Source organism: Falco punctatus (assembly GCF_963210335.1).
Source record: "Falco punctatus genome assembly, chromosome: 4".
Taxonomy (NCBI): Eukaryota; Metazoa; Chordata; class Aves; order Falconiformes; family Falconidae; genus Falco; species Falco punctatus.
Window position 1 is genome coordinate 5,655,217 of NC_137583.1, and position 17,049 is coordinate 5,672,265.

Below are 17,049 nucleotides of genomic sequence, written 5' to 3' on the forward strand. Positions count from 1 at the left end.
TCAAAAAGAAGAAAAAGATGGTGTTAACAGATGGACTGAAGAAGTACAGCCCAAGCTTTATATACTCCCTATTAGAAAGCTATTTTTCCCATCCTTTATGCAATTTCCTGAGTTCTTGTCTTTTCAATACCATTTTCAAAGCTGGACTCCGCGGTGACTCAGCGGAGGTATAGTATTTCCCCACGTAACTCATCACTCCAAGCACTGCTGTATGGGTCGCAGACGAAGGACCCCTTCACACAATATCCTTCTGGCTGTTTTTCTCCCAGCATCACAAAGCCTTCTTCTCCTTTAACTCCAGTTTCCCCTTTAGGGTGAATTTTAAAAAAATACAAACAGCGGAACGATGCTCGACTCCCAAAACAATCCTTGTAAAAGTGTTTTAAATCATTTCCCCTGCCTCGTTTTCTATCATCTGTGGCATGAGGTGCCGCCTTTGTGGCCAAAATACCCCAACAATAACCACACTAGGAATATTTACCATCTACCCTTGCATCTCTTCTGCAGCCCACACTGCCCTGCAAGGACTTTATGCACAAAACCACCGAGCGCAAGCAGACACGGGGCTCGCAAGGTCTCCAACAGCAGGCAACAAGGAAGGATGTGAAATGAAGAACAGGGAATCCCAACCTCTCCGTGCTCTTGGTAGACTACTTCTAAAAGACTTCAATCAGCCTTGTTAACTCCCTGGGACAACTGCCACGTTCTAGAAAGAAATAAACCCTCCAAGATCAGCGTATTGAGACAGAAACGTGCCTGTTCCTCCCACAGTAACACTCTGCCTTCTCCACAGGCTTTGAAACAGAGACGCCAAGACTGCAGACGGTAAAATGAACCCCAAATTGATGTTGACGGGTGATTTAAATAAGCAACATAACCACTCTCTTCCAGCGTTACAAGTGGGCAAAACATCCACATCGTACCAGTCTTGAGGGAAAGACATCAAGCTGCAAAACGCACATCAAAAGAGTAAGAAGTGACTTAACAGAACAAAATCTGTGCCTTCACCATCACTTTTTCAAAATCTTCAGTTTGTGTTTACTAGCACCTCCTTTGACTTACAAGAGCTATTAGGGTCTTAAGTAGATGTTGCTGTTACTCCAGAACAGGTTTACACTGGTTAAAGCATCACTACACAGAAGGATTATTTACTCTGGTTTTTTGTTCATTTATGACAACTAAAAATTGTCAAAAAATTGCTTAATAAATTTGCACAAATGTTTTTTCTTGTGAAGTCAGTGATCCTACTCACTTCAAACCCGAGCAGGTACCAAAGCAGACACCTTAGTGCAGTTCCTGCTTTGACACGTCTCACCTCACAAATAACTACAGAGATACTACTGCTGCATAAAAGTTTTCTCTCGTTCTACATGCCCAAAAGGGTCTACCATCCAGATCCAGCTGTCTTGCTTTTAAGGTATTACAAAGCAGTCCCTCACTGGTTTTATTTTCACAATTTCTTTGCTTTTAAAATTAATTTATTTTCTTCTACTTTGGCTCAATTGCTGGTCATCCAAAAAACATTAATCCAGCAAAAACTATTGGTCAAAGAATCATCCAACTGTGAAAAACAGGTCTGGAAACCCAGACCAGGGCGGGACAGACTGGTAAACTGGGATTCTGAATACATCTTCATTCATTGTTGTGCCTGTCTCCGCATCATCGCTTGGCCATGAAAACAAGCACTGAGCGCAGGCACAAATGCACATCACAACATTTTTTTTCCTGCTACTGAAAATAGGAGGGGATGAATGGGGGCACTTCCAATTGCCATTTTGTTGTAGTTTACTCTCACAGCATTTCCAGAGACAGCATTTCCACGAGGCAGAGCGCCTCAGAGACGCCCAGTACAGCAAGCAAGGGCCAGAAACACACCCAGCCGTCCCCTGTCTCGGTGCAGGACACCCTCCATCGCCACCAAAGCAAAGGCTCACTACCACCAAGCCACCAGCCCAGCTACTGCATTCTGCCTAAGGAAGATTACTATTAAATATCTAAAAGAAGAAAGTTTCAGTAATAGTTAAAACTTAAGTTGAGCAATGTATGGTTAACAGTATGAGTATTGCTGTATATTGCTGTTGATAAGCAGTTTGCACTTTAAAAATATGTATTTTTTTGTATATATTGCAGCCCATATATCCCTCAAGATTATTCCAAAAGACAATTAAAAAAATATTATCTGGTTTAGTACTTAATGAAGAGAGATGGACATTTATAGGAAGCATTTATCTGAAGTAATTTTAGTCTATGTCCTCCTCCACATCTGAGTCCTGCAAAGGCTTTCAGACACATAGCAAAAGGTACGTCCTTCAAGGAGTGCCACTTACTCCACATGTCTCATTCTGTGTTTGCATGGGATTAGCCTTTGGCTCCATGTCTTGCCTTTTTTGGTTCTGCTTCAGTTGGTTTAAAGAAGGTTTTGTCTGTGCAGCTCCGACAGTTTTGCTTGTCCACTGGTCAACCAGTTTGTGAAGATCATCTGTGAACGTCCCTTTCTTGTTGTTACTGTTGTTGGCCTGAACCTGCAGGGTTGATTGCGGAAGGGGCTCAGGGCACGTTACCAGACTGTTAGTCGAGGATCCTGGAAAATCACACACAAAGAAAGTTGATGATGGCATCTCCGCTTCGCCACTTTGACGCTCAAACAATTTTTCATCTACTGCAATTCAAATGGTGGCTTTTCAGACTTTTAACCCCACCCCCACCTTTCTACAGAACACCTTTGCTTAAAGAAATGGTCCAAGTTCAATGCATTCATATTTTCTATCGCATTATGTTACCTCAGCCACGAGCTGTTGTGCCCACAACTTCTCTCCAGAGGGAAATTAATGGCTCTGAGAGAAGAAATGAGTGCAGTCCCAGTAACACGGGCATCCTAAGGCTTACAAAGTCTCTCCAGAGGAGACTACCACAAGAGAGTGGGAGGCAGGACGTATTATTCACTAAAACTACACAAATGAAAAAAAAATAATTTACAATTTATTTTACTTGCATAAGTTTACTGTCCTCCTGGAAAAATGTAATTGTCATATAGGTTGCAAGTAGGGTTGGCTACTACACCTCAACGGCTCCGGGAGAACTCACAATCTCTCTCTCGAGGATGTTAGGACCATTTACTCTGCCATCTGTGTATTTTTTTGGGGAAAAAAATCCCATCAGGACCATGAACATACAGAAGAAAGAGGAGAGAGGAGGACATACTGGGTGTGTGAGTTTGAGACAAAGAGAAGGATACAGAACTTCTGGTATAGATAAAAGCAGGCAGGAAGAACATTAACAGATTTAATTTTAAGTGTTCGCTTCTTTCCAGAAGAGCTAGGGGGAAAAAAATAATCTGTTCCCTTTTGTGTTGGTAACTACAAGTCTGACACAGCAAAATCTGCAAGGAACAGCAACTGAAGGTGCCTGAATTTGACCTAAGCGGAAAATATAAAGTAACTTTCCAGCTAACGTATTTGATATAGCTAAAGATTTGAAATCAAGACCATCTCTCCAAGCAAAAAGTTCATAGAACTGTAGTAAAATTATTATATGAGCAAACATGAACATTCAGTCTTCTTTTTTCTGTTAATCAGTTACCAGCCAATGAAACCGCGTAAACTAATTAGTCCTATGGTTATATAAAATACGTTAATAACCTTTAAATGATCATGCATTCAACCTGCAACATAACTTCAAAGTGAACACTGCTCATTTCCTTTTCCTTTGCTTGGGGGAAAGGGACCGGTGAAAAAAGTAAGTATTTTGACAGGAAAGCTCTTCAATTAGTGTTTAATATTTCATGCAGCTCAACAGGAATGAGATTGTTTTAAGCTATAAATTCCTCCAGCAGAGAACTGCAGTCATATAAAGGTATGTATTTCAGGAAGACAAACACTGAATCCAGTTTTCTGGCCGCATGCGTGCACAGTCTCACACACACAGAATACCACAACTGTCTTGCAGCATGCGTGGTTCCCAAGACATCACAGCACATGCATTATTATGCAGGTATCACAATTTATACAGTCTAATTTCATATCAGTACAAGTGCATCAGCTCTATTTATTAAACTAGCTTTTAGTAAAAAAAACTAATAAAAAAAAAAAGAGCGAAAAAACAACCCATGCCATGAAGGAAATACTGAGAAACAAAAATGGGATAGTTACTACTACTGTGATCTTTGCCTAGACATAGTCGTTTCAAGGTGGACCCTACAAGGTAAAACAATACAAGACATACAGAATTAGGTAAGACTAAACACAACAAATCTGACGGACAAGCTTCTGTACTTTTAAGCAATCAAAAAGTAGTTATTATGCAAGAAGGACAGACAAAGTCAGCAGTTCAGGTGAGTAAAGGAAGTCTAAAAAACTGGACAGCTCAAACCCTTCTTTAATGTGCAGCCATTCAGAAGCTTTGAAAAAGTACCATAGCATGCCAAAAGCAAGGTCTCGTGACTTAAAGATGCATTTGTTTGGTAGCTGTTGGGTTTTTTTGGTTTTGGTTTGGTTGGTGGTTTTTTGTTTGTTTTGGTTTCGTTTGTTGGTTTGTTTTTTTTTTTAGTTTGGGGTTTTTTTGGGGGGGTGGGGGGGTGTTGTTTTTTTGTTTCGTTTGGTTTGGTTTGTTTGTTGCTTTCCCCCACCCCCATCCCCTCCCCAAATTGCCTTGGCTTCCTAATCAGAAGTTTTGATTCCTACTCTATTTATGCAGGAAATGATGTCAATTCAGTTTGTGACAGGAGGCCAAAAATGCTTTCAGGAACAAGTCAAGCTAGTCTGGCTGCAAAGACAAACTGTAAAACAATCCTAAAAGTCCTGTTTTACAAGTCCAAAAAGATACATTGTTCTGCAGGTCTGAGGCCAATTGTTTCCAAATACTTTATTAGTAGGATTTGTGTCTAAATGTGAGATTCTGAACTTTAATTGAAAGCAACCGTGAATGAGTTTCCCTTACGCCTTGTCCAAGTGCAGAAAAATAATCCAGCAGAGTAGCTGAGTTTTCATTTAACCGAACTACATGTTTTTTTCATTATTGTCTCGTTACATCCTTCATCACGATTTTACGTATTCTGTTGGATAGATAGAGTGCCAGAAGCGTACCAAGAACCCTACTCAACTGTCAGATCTTGCCAGACATAAGCACTGTTTCTATTTGAGTGCCAAATTTCCTGAAAGGTATTTTGGACTTGGTAAGAAGAATATCATTATGGTATGGGAGGAGATGAGTATCTGACATGGGGCATGGCAAGTTTATCGTGAAGAAACACTTGAAAACATGAGCAAAATCAGAGTGGGGCAAAAAGCAAGATACAGGATGGATGTTCTTTTTCTCTACAGAAAACTAGTATAGCTATTTTATGTTACTGTGCCAGAAATGCAGCTTTAAACTCAAGAGATTGCAGGTCCAGGCTGACATAGGCTCTGAATGAATCTTCAAAGGAGAAAGCAGAGACATCAGTCAGAGACTGAGGAAGAGAGAGTATAGAAAAGAGGGGGGGGGGGGGGGGAAGGGACAAGAAATGTTTGCGCTTTGATATGGGTGACATGAGGAGGAACAGAAGGATTGCTTTGAAAGACTTTTCTTATTATTTCATAGAGCTTAATGAGGCTTCTATTCCAGGAAAATCAGAAGGACATGACTACAGTAATATCTTATGCAAGCATGACCAAGTTTAGTTTCTCATCTCAAAGCCTAGGTAGCAAATAAAAGTCACGTTTACAACTCAACAATATGCATTGCATTTTTAAATTTTTGCCCCTCAGATATACCTTACCTTGCCTATCTCAAAGTCAGCTAGCAACTCCCATTACGAAAACATCAGCGGCAGTAATACTAGAACGCTATTTTCTTAACTATCCTGCAGCATTTCTGCATGTAGCAATAAATAGTATTTAGCACAATATGTATGCAAATCACAAGCAACTGCCTGCGAAAAATAAAAGCAGGCAGCTGACTAAAGTACGTGCTCAAATATATGTAAAAAAGTTTAATCACCAACCCCTCTGCTTCCTGAAAACCGAGGCACAAGCTTCCACGCACCTCGAGTGCCAAATCCAACCCAGGGCCCCCGTACATGCGGAGAAGCGGCAGAGAACAGGGACACTGGACAGAGTCACCAAACACCTGCCTGAGGGGAGTCAGCTTTAAGGAAAACATTACAGAAGAGTCAGTCACCAAAAAGAGAGCTGCTTCTTCCAAACTGTATCACTCTGGCATGTTGCTTGGGAGATGAGAAACATTATCTAAGTGGTGATATTGCCTGGAGCAGGGACTGACAGTCATCACCCGTGATTGGTTTTAAATTCAAACTCAATTAAAAATGCACTTGGCAAACCTAATTCATCTGATTAATTGTATTACTTCTAAAATCAAGGTGTTTAATAGCTGTAAAGTTAAGGAGATGAATCATAATTAAGATGTAATCTAAGACTACAAGAGTTCAACAGAGTGGTTTACCTCCAATTCCAGATTTCTTATCTGAGAAATTAAATAGCCATTATATCATACAGGACAGAAAAAAAAAATCCATCGTCCCATATTTGCACTCTAACACCTGCAAAAAAGCTTGAAAGCTAACGTAAAATTGAAATGGCAATAAATTCTTAGACCATCTCCATAATTGCCTATGCACATACAATACACTAACTACTACAGACCTGACAAAAACCCGTTTACACAGGCTTACAAGTCCAAGCCAAATGGAGCTTTTGAAAATTCTGCTCATACTCAGAACAAACTCTTCCCTAAACACCCTTCGCATTTAACCCAGGGAAGCAGCTCAGGCTACGCTTACACTGAAGCCCATCAAAAATAGTTTATCCCATGGAAAGTACAAAGGAAAAGTCAATATTGGACACGGGGAAAAGTTCAAGAAGAATTCTTTGAGAACACTGTGAAAGCGTTCCAAGTTTGATGAACTACTTGTAAAACTATGCTTAGCGCATCTGGATGTTTGTTTTTAAAAGCGTGCGGCTCATTTGCCTGCTAACACGGTACAGCCTCACGCTGGATCAGCCGAGCTCCCCAAAGGGCTGTTTTCCCTTAAACTTATCGATCCGGAGCTTTTCCAAACATCCAGCACAGCTTTTCCCCACTGCTCTCAAACAGACAGAAAACCCCAGGGAAACCTCAACTTCTGGAAGAGACCCGGGATGCAGAACCACACGGACGGGCCACCAAGCCGTGGCGTCGGGCAGCTCCCCCACCGCCTGTCACCGGCACGTGGAGATGCGACTGTGCTCAGCGCCTCGCCCGGGTACTTGGCACCCCCCGAGGGGAAGGGGTGCTGGCCAGCTGCCACCCGCCATCGCCGAGGACCACATCCTTGGGGCCCACAGTCACGGCTGCCCGAGCCGGCAGCGGCCCCAGCCCCCCGTCAGGGAGCTGGGGAGGGGGCGTGTGTGGCCTCACCTTCCACCCCTCACACCCGCACGCTACCGACCTGCTGGGCTCACTGGGAAAACAAGCTGGAATAACCTCCTGTCCCCATCCAAACCTACCAGTAATTCAGCTGTGGACAACTGCGCAGCAACTCAAGTGACAGGCAGTATTTGAACCTAAGCTGCGCCCCCTGAGCGGCGGTGCCTCGGGAGAGATGTGCCAGGGTTACGCGCCTGAAACTCAGTCCATCTCCTCACATGACTCAGACATGGGGGAGTGCAAACCTCCTCTCCAAACGCTTCACCCCGGAGAAGCCGAGAAGAGAGCATATGGGCTGAGAACAGAAAGCAGTTAGTCATGCCGAGTTATTTAAGCATCGGGAAACTTCACGATTTGAAGGATTTACATATTCCCTTGGTTTCATTCACAAGATCCATGCACCCAAACATTTTTAATATGCTGGTTTTTAATTGCCATCTCCCAGTCTTTTTACATCCTACTGAATAACAATTCTGTGAAAGATTAATGAAACAACTTCTGGGAATTACATGTGCAGAGGAAGAAACTACTATGTCCGTTATAATACCAAATGGGAAAATCTGTGAACTAGGAATTCCCCTTGGGTTCTCAGAAAAAAAAAAATCCCGAATGCAAAACTGTCTCATATAGTCATTATAAAACTTGCATAATGAAAAATTCAGTATGCTGAGCGGTAAACATCAGTTCTCAAGAACCTGAGTGCTTGGACTTTTAGGGACCTCAACCAAAAAGAGAAAAAAAAATAAAAATCAAGATTATTTTTTACAGTACTTTTTATTCATAAAATTAGGAGAAGTGTATTTGAGTGGTCTTGTGCCTTTGATCTGTACCACTTGGATAATGATGAGCAATGTAGAACTCCAATGGGAGATCTGATATTAATGCAAATGAACAGTTAGTTAACCAAACATTTTCTCAAGAACGTTATTAGCCTTCCTAATGTTATATGTAAAGTGGCCTATAGTACCTGTTCAGCACAACATATCTTTATTGTACAAGCAAAATCTGTTTGCCTAAAAAGCAGCATATGTGATTGGGTTAAAAGGTCTTAATTTTTAATTGAATAACTTGGTATCGTTTGGTTGAATTGCCAATTACTTTAGAAGTCATACAAATAGGGTACAAATAGAAGGTGCACAATTATTTGAAACATAAAAATACTGGATCCCAGCAATCCATTTCAAAGTCTCATCTGAAAATCTGATATTGCTTTTTACTTATTTATGCATTGATGAACTGCTAATTGACTTCATCTCTGAGGTCACATAAGGTCATAAGAAAATAAACTGAGTAAAGTGCTTCAGCCAGATCAGCTTACACAAAAAAAGTTGATGGTACTCTCCCACGGAGTAACCAGATCTTCCTGCTGCTTACAAGTACATAAAAAAATTGCTCTCTTAGAAGTAATTCCAGTGAATGCATGGGGAAAAGCCCACCTAAGAAACAGATTTTGAAAGAACTAGCTGGAGCACTATCGTCTCAGCATTTCCACATGCAAAGAGCGGGGGAAAAAAAATTAAAGAAAATAGAGTGGATATAAACAGTACTGTATATCGTGTTAATACAGCCCTTGTATGGAAGTTATACCCTTCAGTGACCTTCTAGTATTGTATCAGCTTGCTACATGCATGTCTTCATAGTCCAAACATGTGTGAAAGAGACCATTCGTCTACAGAAGGATGGATTTCTTTTTGTTGTCGCTGGAACCGGGACAGCAGACATGTATATTTGCCACATTGCAAATAAAATTACTTCAACATAAATCACATAAAGTACAAAAGCTTTGGTAAGTCCAGGGTAAAATTTACCATAAGGCTATATAATAAATGATGAGATCTTCCACACATGCTTTTGGTGCCCAGGCACGAGCCAAAAGCAGTGCAAAAAAAGCTTTCATATGAAAAATTAATATAAATAAGGTGTGTTCATGATGATTACTTAAAAAAGAAAGATAAAAAGAAAGAAAAGATGGTTCAGAAAAAGGGGCATCCTGCCAAACATATTAGAGATAAAACATGGAATTGGAAAAAGTGGGTAAAAGAAAGATGGACTGTGATAAAATACAAAAGAACAAATACAAACAGATGGACAAAGACACAGGTCCACTGAGGAATCTGGTACGAGGTTTGCTACTAGATTTATAGGTCACTCTCTCAGACGTTTGGTGGAAAACCGTCCAGCCTGCAAATGAATATAAAGGGAAGAAAACAAAGACACTTATAAAGTACAAGTAGCTGTGATCAGATGTCCTATACCATCAGTCAAATCAGCTTTGTTAGTTAAACATCCACATCTCCATTTTAAACTTTGCCAAAGAGGAGTAAGTTAATTGACCATACACAAAGGATGCAATAACAGCAGAAGAGAACAGATAGGTATTTTGCAGATTAGTTTGGCAGGATGTGCAATGAGAGGAAGGTATTTTAATCATCATTATAACTTCCAATATGCATGGCAACAAGATCAGTCAAAAGCCTATGAGGTGTGCAAGACACAGAAGTATCAGAGGTCGGGACTGAGGAACAAAGCCAATCTACAGTCCTTTCGCTGGGACTCCAAAATCATGCACAGAGTTAACCCGTCCGATAAAGGAAACATAACTTGGTTCTCTGGGTTTGGTTTTCATTTTTTCTCCCCACCCCCCACCGCCCTCACACCCAAGGATTGTTTGGTAGTTTATAATGAGGAACTCTGGGTCCATCGGTATCAAGGGGCTAAAAGAAGCCCAAAATGAACCAAAGGAAACAATCTCCTATCCTGCTAGATCTTTTTTGTTTTCCTTGTCTTTTTCTCAGAAATCTGTAAGGCAGACTCCAGAAAAGGTGTCAGTATAAAGCCACCGCTGGCGAAAATAAAAGGTAGTTTCTTCCTAAAACTTAGTGTGCCTTCTCGAGTGTTGACTCGACACTTGGTAAGATACTTTACTTTTGTTCTTCTGACAATACTGCAACGATCTTTTTAAAGACAAGCCCATAATTTGGATTGTCAGAGGTTCACGTTCCTACATCACTAGAAGTGAAATCCACTCCTAAAAAGTTCAAGCACAAGGGAAGCAAACTAATTTTAGCATGTGCTGGAAGACATGCTGAACAGCCGGTATGAAAAAAATCACCTTGGCCAGAGCTTGCGTTCACGTCACCTCCTTCGGGGCCCAAGCCGGAGCAGATGTCAGAAGACAAAGAGGCTTTGACAGAGCACGGCTGCTGTGTCTGAACAGCCTTCCCAAAGGTGGCTGGGGCAGGGGAGGTGGTGGCTGCTGCTTCGGGAGATCCAGGCTGAGCTTTAGCTGTTTCTTTGTGGGGTGAGTCTTTAGAGTCTGAAAGATTACCTGAAAGAGCAAACAAACAAAACACATGCAATGGCAAATGCTAGGAAACCACTGAATAAAAAAACGTACCTAAAAATAATTGTTCCCTGGCCCAGGAGGAACAGTGGTTTAAAATCCTGAGGTAGTGTATTAAGCACAGACCCTATGGATAGCCTGCACCAGCATATAATCTACACATGCTATCACCGATCCAGTTTCTCCAAGAAGCTTGAGGAGTAAGTTTCATTTTTACAGCCTGTTTTCTGCATTTTTCAGAAAGGTTGCAGTGAGGACCTCACCAGGAGCACTGCTGAAACTAAGCGAGAGCTGCATCGAAGTGGGAGGATGAATGCACAGAACGATGGAGCAGAACACGTAGGTTTGCTCTCAAACATGAGGGGGGAAAGCAAGCAAATGGAGAGAAATAAAAAGTTGCTGCAAAGACATGAGGGACTTTTTATTTATAGCTGTCTATATATGGATAGATCCATGTGTATATATAACTCTGTATTGATATGTCTGTCTACTCGAGCATCTCACATAAGGAGGCTTTACCACCAGAATACTTTGTAATCACCCTTGTTGCATGGATTTATCGGTAAAACCATCTAACAGTGGAAATGACAGTTAGATCAGGAACCATATTAGAAACCGCCTCCCTTTGATCCCTGAGGAAGGGCCTAGGAAGGCCAAAAAATGAGGAATATACACAGAGTCAAGGACGAGAACTTGGGCACGGATAGATTCTCAAAAGGTAACGTAAACTTTACATAATGCCTCAAAAAAACTGGAAAACAACACAGAAGAAATGCGTGAAGGCAGGCATGCACCGAAGCAGCGGTCTGGCTGAGCAGATTTCTGTTCTCTAACTGAAGGTGATGAGGAGAACCACCCCCACCCCCAAAAGAAGAACTGGGATATCTGATGCTTAAAATAAGCTTAAATTCTTTGGACTAGCACAGTACACACTAATATGAGCCAAGATCCATGAGTGGAGACAGATGTGGGTTTTGTGAATAGACAGAGGGGGGAAATGGCTAGAGAGAACCCAAGAACAAACCGGAAAAATGAAAGGACCAAGGACAGCAGACAGAGTATCTCAGCACAAGGAAAGGAAGTAAAACCTCTATGCATGTCAGCCAGGCAGCAGCTAAAGAGGTATAAAGCACTGAACGTTGCTTCAGTTCCTGCAGGCAAGAATACCAGGATTCAAGCTGGACCACAGAACATCTTGCCTCTGATTATCTTTGCTTTTCTTGCCTCCGCTGAAATCCTTAATTAAAAGTAAACCTCCAAAACACTCTATTAAGATGGATGCAATGAAATTCGAAGTGGACCTGTGATGCAGTGACCTTGCAAAGAAGAGCTACCAGGTTTGAAATACAGGGTTAATGCTGGAGGTGCTGCTGCTCCTCTAAATAAGAACATGAACTAAGTTGAAGAAAAATTATTCATGTTCTATTTTACATTTTGCTGAAGAAATAAGTACTGGAGTATATCAATATTTTCCAGTTAAATTATATCTTTATACTTTCCAAAGGGATGATGACTCAAGACTGTACTACTGGTTGAAAAACCTTCAACTACTTCAGATGGTCAAAGCACCCGTCACAGTTTTATAATGGAATTTTACCTCCCAGCCTTTTGGGGAGCAAACACAATCCAATCTTATTTATATGGCATCTTGTAGGAAAAAAATAAACAAGATACAGCACATAACCAGCACAGGATAACAGCACCTAAGAAGTGAACACAGTCATCAGTAAATTGCTTTTGGAGAAAGGATGAGAAAATGTAACCAGGCTGCGTTCCAAATTAAAGTGGAATGCTGTTTCTCTGCCAGACATTGGGACCGATGCAGAGAAGGTACGTATGGTTCAGCACTGGGCACAAAGGTAACCAGCCTGGCCCAGCAGCAGCCCACCTCAACAACGGTTCGCGCTACACCAGCTGGAGTCATGGTACTAAAACCGGCAACAACTCAGCGCCTTTCCTGCAGCCCACGCAGTTACACAGCAGAACCACAACCGACAAACGGCAGGAGTACGGAAAGCAATGCAGTGTACCTACTTGTGCTTGATGTTCCGCTCCTGAGCTGCTGGACCAGGGGGTTTAACAGTTTTCCTCCTTTCAATTTATTTTTGCTGGTTCTTCGGCGACGGCCGCTTGGCGGGGCCGAGTGAAGGAACCCCAGGTTGGGCGGGAGGGGTTTCCCTAACCGAATATACAGTGCCTCTATCTCGTTCTTTTGCTGAGTCTGAAGTTCAGCAATTTCTTTCATATGCCTAAACATAAAAAATAAAGAACTCTGCTAGTAATGCATTTGATAAAGCACCGCATCTTGACAGCATAGTTAGTTCTAAAGAAAGAAACAGAACGGTCTTTGGTTATAAAACAATCAACTGCTCATCCAAAAGTATGTGAAGCTGTAACAATCTACCTGTGGTGACTGACTTCTCAAATACTCGTTTGTAAGACAGAATCCCAAGCAGCTAAAAAGCTTTTCAGCATCCTCAGTGAAAAGAACCGATTTTGACATGAGATCTGACAGGAACTCCAAACACTTCCAGAATTTTTCTCTTTAAACCAGTAGCTTAAAAGTAGTTAACTCTTAAGAAATTAACTCTCAAGGTACGTACATCAGTTTGAAGGAGTTCAACGTGAAGCAAACCAAAAGTGCTTCCCATTAAAATGCCATTAGCCTACGAATCATTACCTTATTTATAATGCAGATTTCATGGTGCCATAAAGTCAGTTCAAAGGTTTTGTGTTACTGCAGTTCCGTTTTAAAAAGATGCATCATCTGTATTCAGTAAAAACGTTATACCTTCAGGTAAAGATTATCATTTCAGTTAAACTAACATCTAATGCTAGTTTTTACCCATCACCTGCCAGGAAAGAAAGAAAGTGTTCACATTTAAAGCTAGCTAGCTCTCAGGGCTGGCAGCACAACCAACTCCTGCCAGGTTCATGCAGCCTCCTGCCGGACCTGATGAGAGATCCAATGGGAGGCGAAGCGATGGTCTTACCCGCCTAACAGATGCTGTAAAAGCAGGTCTGGAAATAGTGAGGGATCTGTAGACCTAGTAAGTCTACATCACCCTTGTAGAGAAGGACATGAAGAGAACACTACAGCAGCTGTCTATGCAGGCAACCAGATTATTTTTACGCCGCCTTCAACAGCACCCACATAGGAACCTACTATCCCATACACTGCAAGTGCTACCGTTTGCTACCACATCAACATAGCTCTTCAGCAAGGAGACTGGATACTGCAGCAGAAATGTTTTGGGGTTTAAAAAATTACTGAATTATTCTTCTAAACGGACACAAAAAGGCGATACATAAAAGAACGCAGACATTTGGGAAGCATCCTAGTGCTGCCTAACTTCCCCAGATCCAGTTTAATCATTACAGCTATGAAAACCACACATTTACTCATCATATGCAGAGATGCTGCCTAGGTATCTGAACACAAGCTTCCTTAGCATTGCCTGCAACCCGACATACTTTTCTCTCAGGTTCTGCAGTTCTTTCTTCATATCTGCATCTTCAAATTCCGAGTCATTGTCGCTGCTCATGTATGACGACTGAGAGTGGAAAGATGTTATGTTGATGGTAGGAATTTTTGTTCCTTGCCCATTAGGTGAATCGAGGCTTGGTGAGCTAGCTTTGCCAGATCTTTGCAGAAAAGCAGCTGCTTTTTTAATTAAGTCAGTGGCTGCACTACTGCTTGGGGGGGACAGTTGAGCAGCAGCCACCGACTGGCAATGGAAAGGCTCATCAGCAGAATCACTCGAACCCTGGTCACAGAGGACATCGACAGAAGAGGCTGTCTGCACCCGTCGGACAGCTGTCTTCAGATCAGGGCTGGAAGGTAGCTCATCCAAATAGACATCTGGGGGTGCCGAGAACCGTAAGCAGTGTGGCGCTGTTAAAGTTAATTCATCTTGTGTGCTGATTACTGAAAACCTGCCAATAGTTTTGGCTGGTGTACCGCTATCATGAGTTTCAGCCTGTTTTCCATAGGAACCAGAGTCTAGAGAGTCATCCCTTTGAAGGTTATTTATCACCCCATCTGCTGTAGCTATCTGCGTTACGTTATCCGTGTATGCAGACGAAGCCATAGTCTTTGCCTTCTCGCTCGTTTTAGAAGTTTCCATCTGTTTAGTTATGCTTGATGATGTAGGTGCAACCTGGAGAAAATAATAGGGATTAATTCTGAAAGCAACTGTAACAATCAAGCATAAAACTGCTCCTAGTTTCTGGTTACCTGAAGGAGGCTTTTTGCTGTAGCAGCAGGAGCTGAAGCGATGCTTGCAGATGAACCTGTTTTACAAGTTGGAAAAAAAAATTATATACATATATATTTTTTCATGTGTGGAATGCTTTAGTATAATAAAAACCAGTTTATTGTGATAAACTGAAGAATGATACAGTGTAGCACTGGAGAATAATCTAAATACCCGATTTTTGAAATACAGGATCTATAATGCAGGGGGACAATATAAAATACCTGCAGGTAGGCACTCTCTTCAATCTATTGATTTGGGGAATTCAAATAATAGAGTGTGGAATTTCATTAGTCAGTTGAGAATTTTTAAAGGAGAAAACCAGAAGAAGAATGAAACCTGCACAGTACATTGGACCTGCATCACTAAGGTGTTCTCGATGTCTCCAAAAAGTAATTGCACTCAGCTGTTCGTGCGTACAAAGCGCTGCAGCTGGCCACGGACGGGCTGGTATTTCACACCTTTCATTTGACAGAACAAAAGCATGTGAAATGAAGTTAATGCACATTGCTGAAAGTGGAAATTATAAGCTCAAATGGTGGCCACTCAGACCACAGAAGCACGCAAGAAGCAAAGCGTTAGTGACAGGAATCAAGACGAGTATTTCACAACCTGGATGCTGGTTTTGAAGTTAAACCAACAAATGCAGGCGTCTCAGGGAGCCGCTTTCTTATGGCACACCGCACAGAGTGAACATAAGGCAAAAATCTGTCACTTCATAGCTCCAAAATGGTGAAATACATCACTGCTTGATGGTATCTAAGATACATTTATTTTATTACGCGGCGCTACGTTCCACTTGAACACTTTCTTCTTTGTCCATAGCAAGACAGGCAATGCAGGCTGCCCAAAGCTTTCCCCTCTCGCACTGACCTCAAAGCAGCACACAATCTACATCCACCAGGACAAGAATTACCTACGTTGTCACACAAACCTGGGAGCCAGCTTTGCCATAACAATCTAAAACCCCATGTATTTTAAGCCCTCCCCAACCCCACCCATGACAGCAGGTGCGGTTTTGGGTTCCTCAGCCCTTAAAACATCCCACAAGTTGCAGGACAGGTAAATGTAGGGTGATAAATCCCAGTTTCTTACTGTGGCTCCTACTATGTTTTACACAAAGTGCCATTGTATCTACAAGTACCTAAAGAAAGTCCCTCTTTACTAGTTTTCCACAGGATTTCCTTGAAAAATCTTACAGGCTTCTCCCAGAGTGGCTATCCTCAATCATGTTATTTTTGTCAACTTGTTTTTAAGAAACCCAGGAAATCCAAGGGCCTTTCTGTTTGGACTTTTATTACTGGGAACATATTACCATTACTGGGAAATCTATTACTGGGAACATAGCCTTCTGCGTGAATACCTTATACCCGCACCACCAACACGTATTTATGGTTTAAAGTAAATCCACCTGTGAGGCAGTTTCTTTCTAGGAAGCTTGATAGAAGCGAGATGTTTAATATTAGTTCTGTCACAAAGAGGACCAGAAATGCCATGCGCAGGGCCGTGCTCTGCAGAAGGGTGAGCATCAAGGGGACACCAGAGAACAGACCATGCACTAGTACGGAAGTACTGCTGCCATTCAGCACTGAAAGCAGCATTACCTTTTCTGCTTGCCGACCCACCTCTTGCTTCTGAGGAATGAGCGCTGATGCTGGCGACCTCTGACTTCTCAATCTTTTGGTCAAAAGAAGAAAGAAAAAGAATTTTAGTCTCACACACAAAGCAGAAAGGCAGTGCATTCTCCTGTCTCTCCCTCTCTGCCCTCACACTATTGTGAATTACTAAACTTTCATAATGTGGCCTTCTAGCTTTTCCTTCAACTACTCCATTTTTCCTCCCCCCCTCCCATGGAAGAAAAAAAGCAGCGGCAACGTCACAGAGACAACTGCAGCCTAAGTTACTAAAAACTAGGCACTGAATTGCATGTATCAGTTTGGGGTTTTGTCCTGGTTTGCTTTTCCAGCCAGACCATACATTCTTCATCTGTATATGTCTGTCTTCAGAAACCCTACATCTCTCCTTTTGTTATTGCCACAGATTTTAATA

The 17,049-nt window shown here is 41.8% G+C and overlaps 1 protein-coding gene across 13 annotated transcripts in view; it reads right to left on the reverse strand.

The window, feature by feature from the left end:
• The window catches only part of WNK2 (WNK lysine deficient protein kinase 2), a 113,321-nt gene that overhangs the window by 14,815 nt on the left and 81,457 nt on the right, over positions 1-17,049 (reverse strand). For 8 of the 13 annotated variants that reach the window (XM_080386230.1, XM_080386223.1, XM_080386225.1 and 5 more), the window contains 8 exons: positions 16,605-16,677; positions 14,982-15,037; positions 14,219-14,904; positions 12,779-12,993; positions 10,514-10,729; positions 9,484-9,582; positions 4,149-4,193; positions 2,328-2,581 (listed from right to left, as the gene is read on the reverse strand). In XM_080386230.1, coding sequence (XP_080242356.1) covers positions 2,328-2,581; positions 4,149-4,193; positions 9,484-9,582; positions 10,514-10,729; positions 12,779-12,993; positions 14,219-14,904; positions 14,982-15,037; positions 16,605-16,677 — 1,644 coding nt within the window. Of the gene's footprint in view, positions 1-2,327; positions 2,582-4,148; positions 4,194-4,566; positions 6,124-7,481; positions 9,583-10,513; positions 10,730-12,778; positions 12,994-14,218; positions 14,905-14,981; positions 15,038-16,604; positions 16,678-17,049 lie in introns of those variants that run through there. The other 5 variants (XM_080386221.1, XM_080386227.1, XM_080386228.1 and 2 more) reach the window with 5 other exon arrangements.